The 20,987-nt window shown below is 40.6% G+C and overlaps 1 protein-coding gene across 3 annotated transcripts in view; it reads right to left on the reverse strand.

Moving 5' to 3' along the window:
* Positions 1–20,987, reverse strand: part of PHLPP1 (PH domain and leucine rich repeat protein phosphatase 1) — a 492,900-nt gene that overhangs the window by 181,173 nt on the left and 290,740 nt on the right. For all 3 annotated transcript variants that reach the window (XM_033929324.1, XM_033929323.1, XM_033929325.1), the window contains exon 4: positions 14,646–14,812. In XM_033929324.1, the coding sequence (XP_033785215.1) occupies positions 14,646–14,812 (167 nt within the window). The remainder of the gene's footprint in view (positions 1–14,645; positions 14,813–20,987) is intronic.

The raw sequence follows: 20,987 nt of genomic DNA on the forward strand, positions 1-20,987 counted from the left end.
CAAACACGTGGGGGGGAAAAAAAAAAACTGACTTACCTAGAGAATTCTAAGTATATGCAGACCAGAAGAATGAAATGGGACAGCCTTTTGAAAGATGTTTGGCATCATCACTTCGTGCTCTCAGGGAGAAGTGAAAAAGAAAGAAAGGAAAGAGAAAACACTGAAAGTGCTGCGGTCGCTGAGTAAAAGGAAAAGAAACTGCGCATAAGCAGGAAGTCTCCTCTTGCTGAGAAGCGCACCGAAAATGAAGAAGAAAGACTGATTCTACGTACTGCGTAATGTGGACCAGGATAAAGCTAGGACAACAACTACTGAGAAGAGGACCAGTTTCTGCCTTGCTTTCCAGACCAGTACCTCTCCGGTGCTTGCAGATGCAGATTGGAGACAGAGCAGAACTCAGCAAAGTCTTTACACAGAGTGATATTGAAACTTTTTCTAAGTTAACAGGGGACAGCAACCCATTGCATCCAGATAAAGAATATGCAAAAACCAAAGTATTTAAAAAGACGATTACTTATGATGTCTTAATCAACGGGCTTATATCAGCAGTGTTGGGTACTAAAATGCCTGGAAAGAGGTGTATATTAGTGTCTCAGGAAATCCAGTTCTTAACCCCTTTGTATACAGGAGAGGAAATGTAGGTTGCAGCAGAGGTAAAAACTCTGAAGAGGTCCATGGCTCATATCTCAGTCTCATGCACTATGAGAAGAGTAGGAAGATGGTTGTGCAGGGTTTGGTTAAAGTAGTCCTGCAAAATACAAGGGCTCCTGAGAACTGAGCATGGTACAAGTATCTGTCTAAAATGGACCTCAAGTGATGTAAATAAGTTCAGCTTTTTAGAATTCTGATATAATAAATGCTTAGTTCTACAATTAATAAGTGGATGAAAAAAATAAATAAATAAATAAAAACCCAGCAATACACCAAAAAAAAAAAAAAAAGCTAAGCTCAGAGCAAAATAGGATACAAGTTATATATTTAAAAAGAGGGTAGACATCACTACAAATTAAGATAAAAGGACGAAGGTCATCTTTAAAATTATGGAGAGATGGCAGCCCTCATAGTCATGACTCTCTTATATTTATTTTTGGTTCACTTTAAAAATGCTGCATTGGAGATAAAACATAAATGAGCAAATTATTGTTATCTTATAAAAAGACCTGATATTTAAATTTTTTGTATTACTATGAAAGTAATCATTACTGCTTACTGCTGATCAATTGGTTAGAAATCGATACATTGAAAGGCTATTTATTTTCAAGATATTACAACAAGATATTGATAAAGTCCACCTCCACCTATAATATATACAATTGTAAAAGAAAAAAAAAAACCTATTTAGAATCTGATGGAGGTTACTTTGATAAATATAAATGTTGTGATCTCTTCTATGATAGAAATGCAATGTGTGACAACCCCAAGAAATTCAGCCCAAAAGGTTGCTATAATTTAAATAATATAGTAATATACAACCATATTTAGACCTTCAAGAAAAGACATTCATATATGAGAGATTGTAATGTTGTCTCTAGGTGAAAATATTGCTTTGTAGATATAACATAGTAAAATTAAGATAATATTTCTTTATGGGGAAAAAAAATAAAAAAAAAATAGAGAACTATATATTAAAAAAAAAAAGAAATTGGAAATCAAATATACTCATTAGATAAGATAGATAAAAGTAAAGGGAGGTTGTCAAATATAGGCAATTCCTTATATACTAAAGAAATAAAAGAATATATAGAATTTTGAAAGTAAATATAAAAGAAAACAAAGATATAAAATTATAAACTAATTCAGTAAATGATATGATAAGATATGTTATTAATATGGAGTAATAATTATAAAATTATAATATTTTAGCTTGTAATGGAGTAATGTCAGACCTGATCTATTTTGCGTTTCCAAGTGATCGTATATATATGGGGTGGGAAGGGAGGGAAAGGGAGGGTATTAAATTTTAAGGGTACGGGCAAAATAGGAAATTCTTCAAACTATCTTATATATGGGAAAATAAAGTTTATTAAAAACACTGAAGATGGGATTGTTATATTACAAATTACAATAATATATAATGGATCTTAAGATAATCTCTTTAAATGTTAATGGTCTCAATCACCCGATTAAAAGAAAAAAGGCATTATTATTTTTAAAAAGACAAAACGCTGATATATGCTGCATACAAGAGACCCATTTGTCAAATAATGAATCCATAAAGCTAAAAGGTAATTGGGTCAAACAATGTTTCTTTTCTGCAGCAATAGGAAAAAAAAGCTGGTGTTGCTATATTAATAAATAAAAAATGTACTGCTTCATTTAAATTTAAGGCAGCTGATCCTCTTGGAAGATGGATATATGTAGAAATGGACATGGGAAATACCACCATGACGCTCTTTAATATATATGCCCCTAATTCGAATCAAAATGAATTTTTTAAAACTCTACAACAATTAATTCTTCCACTAGCTACTTCAAATTTAATAGTAGCAGGAGATTTCAATGCTGTGATGGATCCATTGATGGATAAAAATCCGAAAAGATTTATAAAATCATTAGGACTTGATAATTTGGTACAATCTTGTGATTTAAAAGATATTTGGCGCATACTTCATTTTGATGGTCGAGAATTTTCGTTTTGTTCACAAGTCCATAACTCTTTTTCTAGAATAGATTATATTTTTGTTTCTAATCAATTAGTACATCAAGTCACACAGGCTATCATTGATCCAATTATATTATCAGATCATGGTGGAGTGTGGATTGAAATTAAAATAATAGATCAAAATAGAAATAAACCTATATGGAAATTAAATAATACACTGCTTGCAGATACTGACTTTTGTACAAATCTTATGGAAAAAAATGGAAGAATATTTTCAAAGTAATGATATAGAAGAAATTTCCATAGAGACTTTATGGGATGCTTTTAAAGCATACATTAGAGGACAAATTATTTCTTATTCAGCAATGCAAATAAAAAAAGAAAAAAAACAATTTACAGAATTAGAAAAACTAATAAAGTCTCTAGAATCAAAATTAATTGAAAAATGGGATTATTTGACACAACAAGCATTGTTAAAAACTAAAGGTAAATATAATGAAATTTCTTCAAAAATCATTAGAAAAGATTTGTACAACAAGCTCTGTATTATGGAAATTCAAATAAAGCGGGAAGAATGCTAGCAAATTATCTCAAAGCAAAAAAAAAAGAAAACAAAAATAATTGCAATTCAAAATGAGAATAGAGAAATGTTATCTCACAATGATCACATAATGAAACAATTTTTGAAATTCTATAAAAAATTGTATTCTTCCGAGCCTTATTCAGAAAAGGAAAAAGATGGTTTAGAATTTCTAAAGTTAATAAAAGGACCGAAAATTCCTGAACATATAAAACGAAGTTTAGAAGAACCAATATCCTTAAAAGAATTAGATACAGCATTGAAGTCCCTTAGGGTTGGATCCGCTCCAGGTGGAGATGGTTATACAGTAGAGTTTTATAAATCATTTCAAAACATTACAATGCCCTATTTATTAAAATTATATCAGACACAACTAAATAAAGGTTATATCATAGGTACTATGGCTGAATCAATAACTATAGTTTTACCTAAGCCAAATAAAGATCCCACTTTGGTTTCAAATTATAGACCTATTTCTTTAATAAATGTAGATGGAAAAATTTTGACCAAGGCATTAGCATTAAGATTGGCTAAAGCTCTCCCTTTCATTATTGATATGCATCAGACAGGTTTTGTTGCTCAAAGACATTCATCTCATAATACTAGATTGGCACATCACATGTTATATTTGACAAAATCCATTAATGACCCAACATTCTCTATTTCATTAGACGCTGAAAAAGCTTTTGATAGAGTGGAATGGACCTTCATGTTTCAGGCAATGGAATGGTTTGGTATAGGATCCGGTTTTATACAAATAATAAAAGCATTGTATAACTCCCCTGTTGCTAGATTATACATCAATAATAATATTTCAGAAAAATTTATTTTGCAAAGGGGAGTTAGACAAGGATGCCCACTATCTCCACTGCTTTTTGATATCGTTTTAGAACCCTTGTTATTAGCTATAGAACAAACAAGGGAGATACAGGGTATTCCACATTCAGATAGAGAATATAAATTATCAGCATATGCTGATGATATTTTACTTTATTTGAGAAATCCGGAAACAACCATTCCAAATTTGCTTGAATTGATTGAAAAATTTGGAAAATTTTCAGGATATAAAATAAACTGGAATAAATCAGAAGTACTTCCACTCAATGTACATTGTACAAAAAGTCTATTTGATTCATTTTCTTTTATTTGGAAAGAAGAAGGAATAAAATACTTAGGAATTTGGATTACAAAAACTATAGATGAGACAATGAAAATTAATGAAAAAAATATATTACAAAAAGTGTCAGAAATGTGTGAGCAATGGAATCCTCTGTGCATATCCTGGTGGGGGAGAATACAAACTGTAAAAATGATGATATTACCAGTAGTTTGTTACCAAATGGGTATGATACCAATTTTTTTTCAGGGGTCATTTTATAAAAAACTGGATAAGATGTTAACAAAATTTATTTGGCTTGGAAAACCCCCCAGAATTGCTCTAGTATCATTACAAAGACCAATTGCAGAGGGAGGGGTAAATTTTCCAAATTTTTATAGGTACCATCAAGCCTATATTATGCGTCAGGGTATGTATTGGATCCTCCCAGAACCCATTGAACATATACCAGATTGGTTCTGGTTAGAATGGAGATTAATATTTCCTTTACGTCTAAGTCATGTTATCAGTATTCAAATGCCAAGGTTATATAAGGATCACAAAATATTGGTTGATACTTGGAAAACTATAAGATATATAAGTAATCTAACTCCTATTCCAATAACTAAATCAACGACTCAAACAATATGGCTCAATCCAAAGATCAAAGTTGGCGGTTTTAAAATTATCTGGAAACATTGGATGATTGCTGGAATTCGGATTTTAGAAGATGTAATAAATAAAGGTAAACTGCTTGAATTTTCACAATTGCAAAATAAATTTGGTTTGAATAAATCACAATATTTCAGATGGATGCAATTGAAGCAGGCCATTCAGGTAGGGTTCCCTGAATGGAAAAATCTTAATAATTATCATAATATAGAATTCTTATGTTTTCAGATAGATTCCATGGGTCACCAGGCCGCAAGGTGGTATAAATTAATATCTGAATTTATATATAAAAAGAAAAAAAATGGTCTTAGAGATATTTGGAGCATTGAGATTAAGCATCAGATTAATGCATCTCAATGGCCATGACTTTGGTCTTGGAGGATAAGATGTACACTGTCAGCATCTATGAGACAAACTTGGTTTTTTATTTTATATAGAGCTTTATGGACTCCTACACGTTTACATAGAATTGATAGCTCTAAGTCTAATAGATGCTGGCATTGTCATCTTGAAGCAGGGACATTAGATCATCTTTTATTCTATTGTCCATTCATATTAACATTTTGGAAATCAATTTGGCCCAAAATCAATAGGATGTTAGAAAATCCTGTAGCCTTGACATACGATACAATTCTATTTGGTACTGCAATGAGATCTCAAAGTCAAATTTCATCAAATAACAACAAACTTTTATTTATAATGACTGGAATAGCAGTACAACAAATTACACACAATTGGAAAAATTGTGACAGATTGAACTATAATTTTTGGTGGAACTCAGTTTGCCATATATATAAAATGGAACATACATTTGCAACACAAAAAGGATATATGGATAAATTCAAAAAGATTTGGGGACCATTAACAAAATATTGTAATAATTGAATTTTATTTTCCCATAATAAGAAAATAGTTAAAGAAGAAAGGGAGGGAGGGGATATGGTAGGGGGATTTATACTCTTTATTATAAATTATAAATAAAATATTATTAATAGATGATATTCTTACATGAAAACAATGTAATAAAGGGAGGGGAAAAAGATTAATAATTTAAAAAATAATTGATAAAATCATTACAATATATATGTTGTATAATTTTATAAGAAAAATAATTACAGTTATACAGTGGCGTACCTAGGGTATGTGGCACCCGGGGCCCATCATTTTTTGACACACCCCCCCCCCCCCATATGTAAAAAATTTTTTTTTTTTTTTTTTTTGCAATAACCATGAAATGGAATAAATGGTCAGAATAGAAACAGGCAGTGAAAATTTTCTTTTATTGAACCTCATATATGTAACCATTATTCCAAACATAACATAACATAAATTATGTCTAAATTGTCATGACATTAGAAGTACATATGGAGTAGTTGCAGGTGATGCTTGGGACAGTTCTGATTGTGTTAGTTCGGTTTTATGTGTTTTTTGAATAGAAGGGTTTTTATTTCTTTTTGAAGGTTTTGCAGTCTGTGGTTGATATCAATTGGTTGTAGAGTTGGGGGTCGAGTGTTGCAGCTCGAATGGCTAGGACAGGGGTGTCAAAGTCCCTCCTCGAGGGCCGGAATCCAGTCGGGTTTTCTGGATTTCCCCAATGAATATGCATTGAAAGCAGTGCATGCAAATAGATCTCATGCAGATTCATTGGGGAAATCCTGAAAACCCGACTGGATTCTGGCCCTCGAGGACCGACTTTGACACCTGTGGGCTAGGAGGTTGTCGAACAGTTTTTTTCTTTTGACGTTTTTGGTTGGAGGGTGTGTGAATGGTGCACAAGTTCTCCTATGTCTGTTTGAAATGGATTGAATTATTTAGCTGAAGAAATTAGTTACCCCCCATTCCACACACATTAATTCTCTTCCATTTTTGTTCCCATTATAAAAAACACTGATAAGTTCCCAGAAAAAAAATACATTAAAATAAGAAGTGAAAACAAAGGCCCCTACAGATGAGAACATAACATAAGAATAGCCTAACTGGGTCAGACCAATGGTCCATCATGCCCAGTAGCCCATTCTCATGGTAGCCAATCCAGGACACTAATACCTGGTGAAAACCCAAAGAGTAGCAACATTCCATGCTACCGATCCAGGGCAAGCAGACACTTCCCCCATGTCTTAATAACAGATTATGGACTTTTCCTCCAGGAATTTGTCCAAATCTTTCTTAAAACCAGCTACACTATCTGCTTTTACCATAACTTCTGGCCACTTCATTTTTAAGTTTAGATCTTTCCTTTCAAACAGAGACCTTGCTAGATGTCAAATACAGCACAAGGTAACTTCACATGGACTTAGCTGTGCAGGAAATGTGAATCTCCTCATACACCCACCATATAGTGCAAAAATGTGCAAAGGTCTGTTTTTTTCTTTCGATCACTACATAGCCTAATGCCACACAAGCAGCGCTGTTACAAACATATTCTGTAGGTCAATGCTAAGGATAACAAAGTTTCCTTCCTTGGACCAGAAGGAGATAAACCACTGGAAGAGATCCCAAAACAACACCCAAAGACCCACTCAGTGTGTGAATCAGTTGAGTGGAGTGGACTAACTGGGGGGTGGAAATGGGCCCGGAGTTTGCTCAGCAGAATTTCCCAGACCACCTCTTCCTCTCAACACATTGACACGCTGCCACCATCACCACTAGGAACACCTCACTGGGTAGGCCAGCTATGCTATAAACTTTATAAAACACATTATTATATTTTCTTATAAAGCACATATTTTAACTGACCTCTCTGACATCCTCAGCCTTTCCATTCACAAAAATAGAAGGAAGAAAAGTTCCCATTTCCTGCTGTCTCATGTCCCCGGCCTATACAATATTTTTTTTCTGCAGACCCTTCAAAAGTCTGACCAAATCCTCGTTTCACTTGCATTATAAAGTACTGAGGATGCCATCTCTCCCCAATCCCAGGTCCTAAAGTCTAAGACAGTAGCGCAAACTAATGCTGCCAGATACAGGAAAAAAAAATTTTGATTCGATTCAGCCCTATTGAATTGGTTTTTCAATTCGATTTTCCTGCCCAGTTGGGTGATTTTTTTCAAAACTCCTGGTGGGTTTTATAGCTTTTTCACCCCCTTTGGCTTCTCCTAACCACACTGGCGCTGTGGTGTAAATAAAATAAAGAAACAAAAAGGACTTTTCCTCTTTCTGTTAAATCCTAGCTCACGTTTGCAGTCCAACACCAGCTCTGGCAGGATACACATTTCAAATCTGACATGTTATAATCACAAAACAGAAAATAAAATTAATTTTTCTACCTTTTGTTGTCTGGTTATATTTCAAATCTTGTTGGTCCAAGGCTCTGGTTTTCTTCTGATAACTTGCTTGCCAGGGTCTCCTTCTTTCTGCATGCTAACCATCCATCTGCCAACTCTGTCCTCCCTTTCCATTTCCCTTCCCTTCCCAGGAAGTCTGGTATCTTTCCTTTTTTTTCATCTCCCTCCACAGATCCACCTTTTCTTAAATACCCTTTCATCCGGCATCTCTCCCTCCTTCCCCACCATCCCAGAGTCCACCATCTCTCCGTTTCTTTTCCTAATTACCCTCCTATCCAGTATCTCTATCCCTCCTCCACACCATCCCTTGTGTCCAATTTCTCTCCCTTTCTGTTCCTTCCCTCCCTAAATCCCATGGTCCATCATCTCTCTCCCTCTCCTCTATTTTCAGACCCATTATTTCTTCCCCCCCCCCAAAGTTTGGCATATGCATGTCTCTTTGAACACCCCCCTTCCCTCCGTGTACTTCTAAATCATGGTCCCCCCCCCAAAGGCCTGTCCCCCCTTAAAGGTCTGCCTGTCCCACCTTGAAGGCCTGCACCCCCCTTGAAGGCCTGTCCCTTCCCCTTGTAGGCCTGTCCCCCCCTTGAAGGCCTGCCTGCCTGTCCCCCCCCTTGAAGGTCTGCACCCCCCCGAAGGCCTGCACCCCCCCGAAGGCCTGTCCCCCACTTGAAGGCCTGTCCCACCCCCTTGTAGCTTCTCCCCCCCCCTTGTAGGCCTGTCCCTCCTTGAAGGCCTGCCTGCCTGCCTTTCCCCCCTTGAAGGCCTGTCCCCCCTTGAAGGCCTGCACCCCCTTGAAGGCCTGCACCACCCCCCTCGAAGGCCTGCACTCCCTTGAAGGTCTGCACCCCCCCCCCGAAGGCCTGTCCCCCACTTGAAGGCTTGTACCACCCCGTTGTAGCTTCTCCCCCCCTTGTAGGCCTGTCCCCCCCTTGAAGGCCTACCTGCCTGCCTTTCCCCCCCTTGAAGGCCTGCACCCCCTTGAAGGACTGCACCACCCCCCCCCCGAAGGCTTGCACTCCCTTGAAGGTCTGCACCCCCCCGAAGGCCTGTCCCCCCCTTGAAGGCCTGTCCCACCCCCTTGTAGGCCTGTCCCCCCCTTGTAGGCCTGTCCCCCCTTTAAGGCCTGCCTGCCTGCCTTTCCCCTCCTTGAAGGCCTGTCTCCCCCTTGAAGGCCTGCACCCCCCTTGAAGGCCTGCACCCCCCCTTGAAGGCCTGTCCCCCCCCCTTGTAGGCCTGTCCCCCCCCCCTTGTAGGCCTGTCCCCCCCTTGAAGGCCTGCCTGCCTTTCCCCCCTTGAAGGCCTGTTCCCCCCCTTGAAGGCCTGCACCCCCTTGAAGGTCTGCACCCCCCCCAAAGGCCTACACCCCCCCGAAGGCCTGCACCCCCCTGAAGGCCTGCCTGCCCCCCTTGAAGGCCTGCACCCCTTGAAGGTCTGCACCCCCCCCGAAGGCCTGTCCCCCCTTGAAGGCCTGCCTGCCTGCCTGTCACCCCCTCCCCCTTGAAAGCCTGCTTGCCTGCCCGCCCGCCCCACCCTGAAGGCCTGATGCCCCGACCCACCCCGAAGGACCGCTCGCCCCCCTGGCCTCCCCGCACCACCTATGAACAGCCGCAGCAGGATCGCGAAGTCAGCGTCAGCGATCCCTGCGCTGCTTCCTGCGCCACGGTCCCGCCCCTCCTCTGACGTCAGAGGAGGGGCGGGATCGCGGCGCAGGAAGCAGCGCAGGGATGCTGACGCTGACTTCGCGATCCTGCTGCGGGCTGCTTCACAGGTGGTGCAGGAAGGTCAGGGGGGCGAGCGGTCCTTCGGGGGTGGCGGGGGACTGAACGGCAAGGCCGGGAACACCCCCTTAGGGCTGGTACCCGGGGCGGCCCGCCCCCCCGCCCCCCCCCTAGGTACGCCACTGCAGTTATATGATATATAAAATCATAAGAAATATAAGATAAGAAATGTTATGTATAAAATACATTATAGAAATATCAAGTGTATTATTAAGATAATTGTATGAAAATTTATGACACTTGTTAAATGAAAAAAATCAATAAAAAACTTAAACAAAAAAAAAAAGTAGTAGCTGAGAAGGTAAGGAATAAGAGGTTAGCTTTCATAAACTACAAAAGATCGCAGAAAGAGGAAGACAGGCAAAAATATCTGGAAAAGTTGAGAGAGGCAGATCGAGTAGTCAGGAAAGTAAAGATATAAATGGAAGAAAAAATAGCTGACATAGTAAATTGGGAAGACATGACATTTTTTAGATATATCAGTGATAGGAAGAAGTGCAAAAGTGGTATTGTGAGACTCAAAGGTGAAGGGGAAAAATATATAGAAGCTGCTAAAGAAAAGGCTGAATTGCTTAACAAATGTTAACAAATATTTCTGTTCTATGTTCACGGCTGAAGCGCCGGGAGCGGGACCACAGAAAACAAATGTGAATAGGGATGGAGTAGTAGTAGACCCTGATCAATTTTCAGAGGGTTGTGTTTGTGAGGAGCTAGCTAAATTAAAAGGTACACAAAGTGATAGGGTGCTGAAGGAACTTAGGGAAGATCTGGTGGCTACGCTGATTGACCTTTACAATGCTTCTCTAGACTCAGGAGTGGTACCCGGAGGACAGGAGAAGGGTGGATGTGGTCCCTCTACACAAAAGTGGAAGTAACGAAAATGTAGGGAATTACAGGCCGGTAAGTCTGACTTCTGTGCTAAGCAAATTAATGGAAACGCTTTTTAAAACAAGAGAATGGTAAAGTTTCTGGAATCTAGTAGATTACAGGACTGGAGGCAACATGGATTCACTAGAAGTAGGTCTTGTCAGACAAATCTGATCAATTTCTTTGACTGGGTGACCAGAGAATTGGATAGAGGGAGTGAGCTAGATGTAGTGTATTTAGATTTTAGCAGAGCCTTTGACAGTGTTCCACACAGACATCTAATAAATAAACTGAGTGCCCTCAGGATGGGCTCCAAAGTGACAGGCTGGGTCAGGAACTGGTTGAGTGGAAAACAGTAGGTAGTGGTCAGTGGAGATTGCTCTGAGGAAAGGGATGTTACCAGTGGGGTGTCTCAAGGTTCTGTTCTTGGGGCTGTTCTTTTTAATATTTTTATAAGCGATATTGCTGAACAGCTGTCAGGTAAGATTTGTCTTTTTATTGCAGATTTTGGTATCATCCACAGAGTAGATACCCCAGATGGTGTGAACCACATGAAGACAGACCTAGCAAAGCTTGAAGAATGGTCTGAAATTTGGCAGCTAAAATTTAATGCTAAGAAATGCAAGGTCATGCATTTGGGCTGCAAAAACCTGGAGGAACGGTACAGTTTAGCAGGTGAAGAACTTATGTGCACAACAGAAAAGAACGGGACTGATATGGCCCTGTTGCACCAAGAGCATCTCTTGAAGCCACTCAAAGGCTTTGACATAAAAGGAAAACTGCCGATGTGAGATCAAATGAATCAATTTTTCCTTCAAGTGTCGATTTATTTAGTAACTGAAAGAGTTGATGCTTCTGGCTGGAAATCCAGCTGAAGGAGGACCAAACACCCAAAACAAGGGAAGAAAAATTTGAGAGAAACTCCCAAGAAAAGAAAATACTATGAAAAAAAATCAAAGAAATGGCAAAAACAAACTGGGAAGAAGCAGCACAACTTCTGTCTTCAACCAAGCTTACTACATGCCCCTCAGACCTTATTCCCACCCCTCTACTTGACCCCATCTCACAAACTGTTATCCCTCCCATCTGCCATATTCTCAACCTATCCATTTCCACTGCAACTGTCCTCGCTGCCTACAAACATGCGATGGTTAAGCCACTTCTCAAAAAACCCTTGCTGAACCCCACCTGCCCGTCCAACTATCGCCCTGTTTCCCTTCTTCCATTCCTATCCAAGCTACCTGAGTGTGCTGTTCTCCGTCGCTGCCTGGACTTCCTTTCAACTCAACAGATTCTTGATCCTCTACAATCTGGCTTTTGTCCCCAACACTCCACAGACTGCCCTCACCAAAGTCTGCAGTGACTTGTTCATGGCCAGATGTAAGGGCCTTTACTCAATCCTCATCCTTCCTGACCTGTCTGCTGCCTTTGATACTGTTAATTACAGCTTACTCCTCGATACGATGTCCTCGCTTGGATTCTGCAAATCTGTCCTCTCCTGGTTTGCCTCCTACCTCTCTCATCGCACTTTTAGTGATGTGTTGGTGGGTCCTCTTCTGCTGCTACCCTCCTAGTGGTTGACGTATCCCAAGGTTCTGTCTCAGGACCTCTTCTCTCTATATATCTCTTCCCTCGATGCCCTGATTTCTTCCCATGACTTCCATAGCTATATGCTGATGATTCCCAGATCTACCTCTCTACACCCGAAATGTCACCTAAAGTCCAAGAAAAAGTCTGCCTGTTTGGCTGACATTGCTGCTTGGATGTCCTGCCGTCATCTGAAACTAAATATGCCCAAGACTGAGCTGCTCCTCTTTCTTCCTCCATCTCAATAAATAATACTATCATCATTCCAGTCTTCTCTGCTTGCAACCTTGGAGTTGTCTTCAATTACGACCTCTTATTTTCTAAACACATCCAACAAACTGCTAAGGCCTGTCACTTCTATCTGTACATTACCAAAATTCGCCCCTTCCTCTCTTAGCGCACTACCTGGACCCTTGCCCACACTCCCGTAACCTCATGCTTAGATTACTGCAATCTACTTCTAACTGTTCTCCCGCAGTGTTGCTCCCCCCCCCCCCCCCCCGAAACTCTGCTGCATGACTCATCTTCTACCAACCTCACTACACTCATGTCACCCCTCTCCTTAAATCACTTCACTGGCTCCCTATCCGCCTTTGCATACAGTTCAAGCTCCTATTGCTGACCTACAAGTGTGTTCATTCTGCTGCCACTCAATATCTCTCCTCTCTTCTTATACAACTCCAAGAGAACTCCATTCCTTAGATAAGCTGCTCTTAGCTCTACCCTTCTCCTCTACTGCCAATTTCAGACTTTGTTCCTTTCATCTAGCTGCCCCCTAAGCCTGGAATAAGTTACAAGAGTTTGCCCATCAAGCCCCTTCCCTTACATTGTTTAAAAGCAGACTGAAAAACCACCTCTTTGATACAGCTTTCAATCCATAACCCTACTTCACTGCCCACCAACCCAGCCAGCAGATTAACCATTCCCCTTAACTGTATCCATAACATCCTGCTTGTCTGTCTTGTCTGTTTAGACTGTAAGAACTTTCAAGCAAGGACTGTCTTGTTTGTGACTCTGTACAGAGCTGCGTACATCGTAGCGCTATAGAAATAATTAATACTAATAATAGTAAAACTCCTCGGTGCTAGAAACAGTGCTAGAACACATCAGCTCCACTACCAAGTCAAAATTACCAACTATTGGACAACACTAAAGAGCATGCAAACCTAACTGGCACAAGCCCACAAGAGCTGTGTAGTAAGCACATATGTCCAATGAGTGGACCCAAAACCCTCCACAACTCCCCTGTGGTCCAGTGAACTCCTGACCAACCCTTCAACTTTGAGAATTCTCTGGTGGTCTCTTCCCCCCCCCAACCCACCCACCATAAGTAGGCCTCTCTCAATTCTTCCCAGGATGCACTGGGCATGGTCTGGGTGCAGCTAATTTGACAATGGTGGTCCAAGGAGAGGCAGGAGAAAGGTGGTCTTCCTTCTGCCTTCAATCAAAGGTATGAGGTTAGGGGATTTCATTAGGCCACCAGGGCAAAGTGTTTACTAGGGGCCCAGCCAAGGGCCCGCCGGGTCAGGTCGGTTGGAGAAGGGTCAGAAAGAGTCCACTAGGTCACCAGGGAATTTTCAAGGTTGGAGGGAGGTTCAGAGGTCCACTGGAACACTGGGAAAATTTTCAACGTTGAAGGGGCAATTAAGGAGTCAACGGGACCACCAGGGGGTGTCAGGAGGGTTCTACTGGACTATTCAGGAACTATTTAAAGCTTTTTGGGGAGCAAAGGGAAGAGGGAGATAGCCAATTAATGCTCAGGCACTTAGACAGAAATATTAGCACAGAACCCTACAGACAGCTCAGAGCTGTCTGTAGTTTATAGCCCATAGGGTAGGGGTTTTCCCTGTGCTGTTTCTTTGAGCAATAGATGGAATTACGAATGAGCTTGTTTAAATACCAGCAAGCTCATTAACACAGGAATTTCAGTCACTACCTTCAACGCATGGAACAGCAGTGGCTAAAAACCTTCGTATATTACCTGCAAAAAAATGTTTCATTTAGAACCACTCTAAATGAAAGAGTCATCAATGGAGGCTTTATGCATCTGTTCCACAGGTCTCCATACATTACTGACAGAACTAAGACACAGCTTGGAAGTTGAAAGGCACCAAAAAACATGGCAAAACCTGAAAGGCACCTCGACACAGAAGCAATAAGAAAAGACTGTCCTCACCTCTGAAGGTCACTGAGCTCGCTGTGTGGTGAGGGTGCAGGATTAAGCCTCAGGAAGTTCTGTTTCAGATTTAGGTGTGTGAGGTCCTGGCTATAGAAAAGGTTGGCAGGAAGGTGCTCCAGACTGCAGCAAGAAAGATCCACTGAGCTGATACGCTGTGAAGCAACCTGAAATTAAAAGAAAATTAACACATTTTTGAATTGCCTTTTATTTAATTCGACTTTTATTCCCCTGGATCACTGTGACACTAGTTCCAGAAGAGTAGGACATACAAATTTACCCCACATTTGCAGAATAGAAGCACCATCACAAATCAGTGCAATTCATCCAGTAAAACCCTAAAATGAGACCACCCTCGAACAAATCATTAAGGCATGCTAACAGATTTAGTGTGCACTAAAGAACATACAGCCCATAGGAATATAACCTGCTGCATGGTATTTAGCAATTGCTAATTAGCACAACTTAGTAAAAGGAGCCATAAATCAACATCTGAATTCTAGCCAAAAGGAAACCAATGTTTTTAAAACAAACAAATAAAACCCAAGAATAAAAAGCTAGGTTTTCATCACCTTGTAGAAATACAATCACTATATAGCCTAGTTTTACTTGATAACTGATTCCAAATCAATCTACACTTCCCCCTCCGTATTCGCGGTGGTTAGGGGCAGAGCTGGCCTGCGAATATTAAAAAACCACGAACAATATTTGGGCCAGTTCTGCCCCTAACCACCGCTTCCCCCGGCTATTTTAAGCCTTGAAAGCTCCCCCCCCATTAAGTCTTACCTGGTGGTTTAGCAAGTTTTCAGGCAAGAGCGATCTTCCCATGCTCCTGCCCCGTGCAGATCGCTCACAGGAAATGGCTCGAGAGACTACGGGAGCTCAAGGCAGCCATTTCCTGTGAGCGATCTGCATGGGGCAGGAGCGTGGGAAGAACACTCCTACCCCAAAAACCCGCTAGACCACCAGGTAAGGCTTAAGGGGGGGGGGGCTTTACAGGGCTTAAAATAGCCCGAAAAATGAAAAAGCATTTTTTGTTTTAAAACTGCGAATAATTGAATCCATAGATATGGAAACCGCAAATCCGGAGGGGGAAGTGTAGATGCTTTTGCTCTAGCAATACTACCACAGATGGGCCTGTTTCATGAATCTGCATACTGACAAACATGTAATCGACCATGTAAAACTACAGCTGCTGTTACTATTTTAAACTTTCTACTATGAACAAGACTACAAGCAAAGTTTGTATTAAACCATGGAAATAGAAGTAAATACATACATGTGCTAACCTGGGCAAAAAATAACTGTCAGGCTCTGGCACCTTATCTAAAACAAGTTCCTCGCAACTCCACTCAAACCTCCATTGCCCCAGGTACAAAATAAGTACCTGTATGTGTTATGCAAATGAGAATAGGAAATTCTACAAGCAGCTCAGTAAGAAAAGCATCTCACACACACAGAACAGTCTCATGGAAAAGCAAGTGTATCAGACGTGCATCACAGGTGTGCGAACACAATGTAAAGGTTTGTATTGTATAAGTGAAATACAAACACACATGATGCACAGGCATTAATTTACAGAAAGAAAACAATGCCAGCAGCCTTTGTAGTACTTTTTCTCCCCCCTCTTAAAGCAAACCAGCATGCATCACAGATAGATGTCACATGTCTGCATCCATCAATCTCATTTTTTTTCTTTGGGGGGAGTCTAAAAACTTGCATGTAGGACAATGCAAGCAGGTAACTCCATGAATGCAAAACATCGGGGGGGGGGGGGGGGAGGGTTCTGCAGGACACACACATACCTAATACATGTGCATGCTGTTTTTCCTACACAGAAGTAAAGCTACATACAAGCAGAATGCTCCACTGATGAGTAGTCCTCATGCAATGGCTCCTCCAGACCTGCCAGAAATTTTGGAGTGTTGCTCAGCACTTCTTTCTGTACATTACACAGAAATGCCTGTGCATTGCCCAGACTGATCATTTTAATACTAATGATCTCATTCTAATACATCTGAATAGGTATCGGCGGTCACTACCACAAATGGTAGAAGCAAAACTGGCTATAGTGTCAGTCTAATTCAAACGTTGCAAGCATAGTAAATTTTGTGCATTGGCACCCAAGTCTTTTAAAATAGATCAGATACATATAAAGATTTGGTACATTAGTTTAAGGCCTTATTCTACCTTAGTTTTACTAAAATAAGTTTAGGATCAAGATGTCTCACTGTATTTAAATGAGGGTGAATCAAAAATTAAAGGCAATTGTTAAATTACTAGATGACCGAACAGAGCTAGCGAAATGCAACATATGTACTCGTACATTGCCTGTTGGATAGCGTGTTCATGCACAGTGCAGCCTTTGGACTTTAGGCGTGTGGCAACCACGAGGTCAAAAACATGGATGCTCCACTGCAAGGTTGCATCATCAAAGAATAATGTACAGCCGTGCACTTTCTTTGTGAAAACTGTGGAAATTCACCATTGGATATGAACTCAGTCTGGGCACAGCACCATGAATCAACGAAAGGTTTCTCAGAGGATAAAAAGGTTTAAAGTGGGAAGAACAGGTGTAACCGATAAAGTTTGTTCTGGTCACCCATTAACATCACACTCACAAGAGTACATTGACAGGGCGGATGCCTTGATTAAAGACAAACTGATAACAGTTTCACAATTGGCTGCAGATTTGGATATCAGCTATGGATCTGCATTTGCCATAATGCATGACGACTTGGGATACAGGAAAGTCTGTGCATGATGGGTTCCCAAACAGCTTACTGATCTGCATAAGCAACTGCGTATGGAGGGTGCGACCCAGTTCTTGAGATGGTATGAAGAAGTCTGAGTATTCTGGAGAGAATTGTCACCAGTGACAAAACTTAGGTGCATCACTACAACCTGGAGAGCAAAAGACAAAGCATGATGAAGTAAAGGAAGAGGTGCTCACCTGGCTTTGAGAGCAGCTGAAAAACTTCTCTGCAGGAATGCAGAAGCTAGTTGAACAATACAACAAATGAGTCATCTTGCATGGGGAGCGTGTGGGAAAAGTGATAGTTCAATTGCTCAGTTACTTCTATTAAATCCATTAAAAGTATTTTGCTTTACTTTTTGATTTACCCTCATATTTATAGATTTTTTTTTTTCTTAAAGCCTATTTCATGTTTATAACTGATGATATTGTTTATAATGTAAGACTTGCTATTATTCTGGTCTTTTATAATGTATAGAAGTACTGCAATACTTTTTGCTGGTTATGATTTTTCTCTGTGTAGTATGTTTAACCACCATGGAAGATTACTGAAATATAAAAAGCCAATGCATGCCTTATAGTAAGGGCTAGGGGAGAGTTTCTCATTTGTTGAAGCTGCAGAGCATGGCTAATGACTGCAGAATAAAGGTGGAGCCTAGTAGCTTGGCTATCATTTTAAAAACCCCAAAACAAAACAACTATGTTTTAACAAGCCTCACTGCAACTGGCAAGGATATTAGTAATCCAAATATGGCTGCATTCCCTCTAAGCTTAATTCAAGTTCAGTGAGCAAACTGTGGGCATTAGAGCATATTTAACTTTTACTCTATTACTTTGAAACAAAGTGTACTGTATAGAACAAATAAGGTAGGCCCATGATCATTACGTATATCTAGTGTTTTCAGTGCCAAGAGCAATGACAGACTCAGACTTTTGCGAGGGAGGAGGGGGCCCACAGTTAACATGAATTGGTCTTGGGCAGCATGTGTCTTCTGCTCTCCCTTACTTTTTCTTTTCTTCCTTATCCCCTCACCAAAATTAAAGATATCTTAGCTAGGAGGCATCCCCCCAAGCCCTGCCAACTGAAGAAATCCAGAGCCTGTCCCAAGTCAGCAGCCATTCAAGTTTGACAACACAAGCATGCTCAACTGAGTATGTTCACAATGTTGGCATCAGCAACTCAACTGCTGTCACCAACAGCTGTGTCTTAGCTTCCTTCACTCTAAGCCTTGATTAGATTTCCAAGATCAGTAAGTCACGCTCTGTATCTGGCTCTATTCGAATTCAAGCTAAAAATCCAACTTTTTGAGGCTTTTAGCCCTTAACCCCTTATTCATCTGTTTAAACCTGTGTTGTTTTAATCATTCCCATAATAAATTTAACTTCCTAATCTGTCAGTTTACATTCAAGCTACTTGAATAGAAGGAACTATTTGAAGGAACATGACTCCTGAGGAAGCTCATATGTAAGAGTGAAACGGTGGCTCTATTAGGCATAAGGTAAGTGCTGATATCTTTCTTGGTGTTTTTCATCTAGATAAAGGCATAGATTGTCTAAAAAAAAACAAAAAACTCCCAACCAATTCAAATATAATTGGAAGTTTTTTGGACCAATGATAGAGATTTGACCTGCTGACAGAAACTTTTGAAGTATAAGATTTTCATTAAGATCTCCGAAGTCTTTTCTCCCATAACAAGGAAGCTTGTAGATTTCTTTTGTGTTATGAGAACTGATTGGACCCTAGGCATTTTTTGGTTTGTTATAATAATTCCTATAATAAATTTAACTCCCTCAGTCCTTCTACACCAGCATTCTTCAATGCAAGGCTTGATGGTCAATGGTTCTGCCTATTTATACTGATTCTTCTCTCTCTCCTTAAAGAATATGGAGAGATGGCTTCCCGCAGTTATCCGCAGGAACGGTGATGAATTTTGTCAGTGTCATTCTCCTTCCTCCTTGTGGCTGCCTTCTAGAATGGCTGCCGTGACCTCTCACGGCACTACAGGAAATGCCATGAGCAGCTGCTCATCAACTTTTTAGAAGGCGACTGTGCTCCTGTCACAAAAACCCACGCTGGACCACCAGATACCTTGGTAGGCATGGGGGGGGGAAGGGATCATGGGGTTGGGAGGGAGATTAACGGTTGGGGCCTGGAGAGCTGCAGCCATATGCAAGAGCCGCCGCAGCTTACTGACCCCTGTACTATACCAATAAGTGCGTTTGACGATGCATTTTGAATCTGCACAGGAAATATAGGAGGGGTGACAACCCAGAGACTGACACCAACCAAAGAAATTCTACCAAATTAGAAAAAATAAAATAAATATGAGTTATCTTGACTGTATCAGTTTGATTACATTTAATTTGGTGGAATGTCTGTGGTCGGTGTTTGTCTTCAGGTTGTCACTGTTCTCTGTGATTTGCAGAAATATTTCCTTGTTTCCTGTGCGTTCCAAACTCACTGACGTGATATTTCTATTGACACCACGGCTGATGTACCTCACACACAAATGAAAAAGGCTCAGATGTGTTCAATATCCCTAATGAACCAGATCATTTCAGTAGCTTGCCTGCCATAGCATTTTACTGTGTACACGGGGCTGGCATGGAATCTAGCCCTCCCCAACTCCCCTCAAGCAAGGAAGAGGCACTTGTTATTTCTCTAACACACCACAGACCTCGGTTTTCATCACATGTAGTGTGACTGGGGAATGACTCAACATGAGTCATTCCCCCCACTTCAAGCCTTTTTAAAATACTGTACCTGGAACCCACACTAGCAAAAAAAAAAAACAAAAAACACCAAAAATTCTTAGCCCCTTGTTTGGTGTGCTTCTGTTGGAGATGTGCAAGCAGTGGGATCCTGTAGAACCTAGTCAGAGGGCGTGAGGCTATGGCCAGGGCCATGTTGGAATGTGCGAGACTAAAAACCCTGTGGATGACTTTTCCCCAAAACCACAGTAAAATATTTTTTTAAAAGTCCCTTTATTTTCTTTTTCAACTATCACCCCAGCCAAATACAACCACCAGACACAGTTGTTCCTTCAGCCTGGCAATCATATAGCAGATATCAGTTATCATAGAACATATGGTTTGGGATAAAGAAAATGCTGGAAAAAATTAGAGGTACCATTCCAGCAGCTTTGCTGATAACTGGTCAATTAATTAGCTGTGTATCTGTTGGGTCCTTGTTAATTTGTTTAAAAAAAGCCCATTCAAAATTTTGACTATCCTTCCAAATGTAGGATACCTGACCATGCTGCATTTATATTGGGGAGTGTTGGCTCTCTTCTCCTTACCCTTCCCTTATGCCCTATGGAATGCCTGTTCCATTCCCAACAAACTTGACTACATCCATGACCTCTTCATCTCTTGATCTCTCCAACTGCTCACACTAACAGAGACTTAGATCTGCCTTGATGACTCTACTTCAGCTGCTGTCCTCTCATGGAGGCTACCTTTTCTCCTACATGCCTTGACCGGTTGGTCAAGGAGGTGGCGCTGGGCTGCTACTCTCACCCTCTTGCAGATTTGAACCCCTTCTCCCACCACAATCTCAACATTCTCCCTTCTTTGAAGTACATTCT

This window comes from Geotrypetes seraphini, chromosome 2 (genome assembly GCF_902459505.1).
Source record: "Geotrypetes seraphini chromosome 2, aGeoSer1.1, whole genome shotgun sequence".
Taxonomy (NCBI): domain Eukaryota; kingdom Metazoa; phylum Chordata; class Amphibia; order Gymnophiona; family Dermophiidae; genus Geotrypetes; species Geotrypetes seraphini.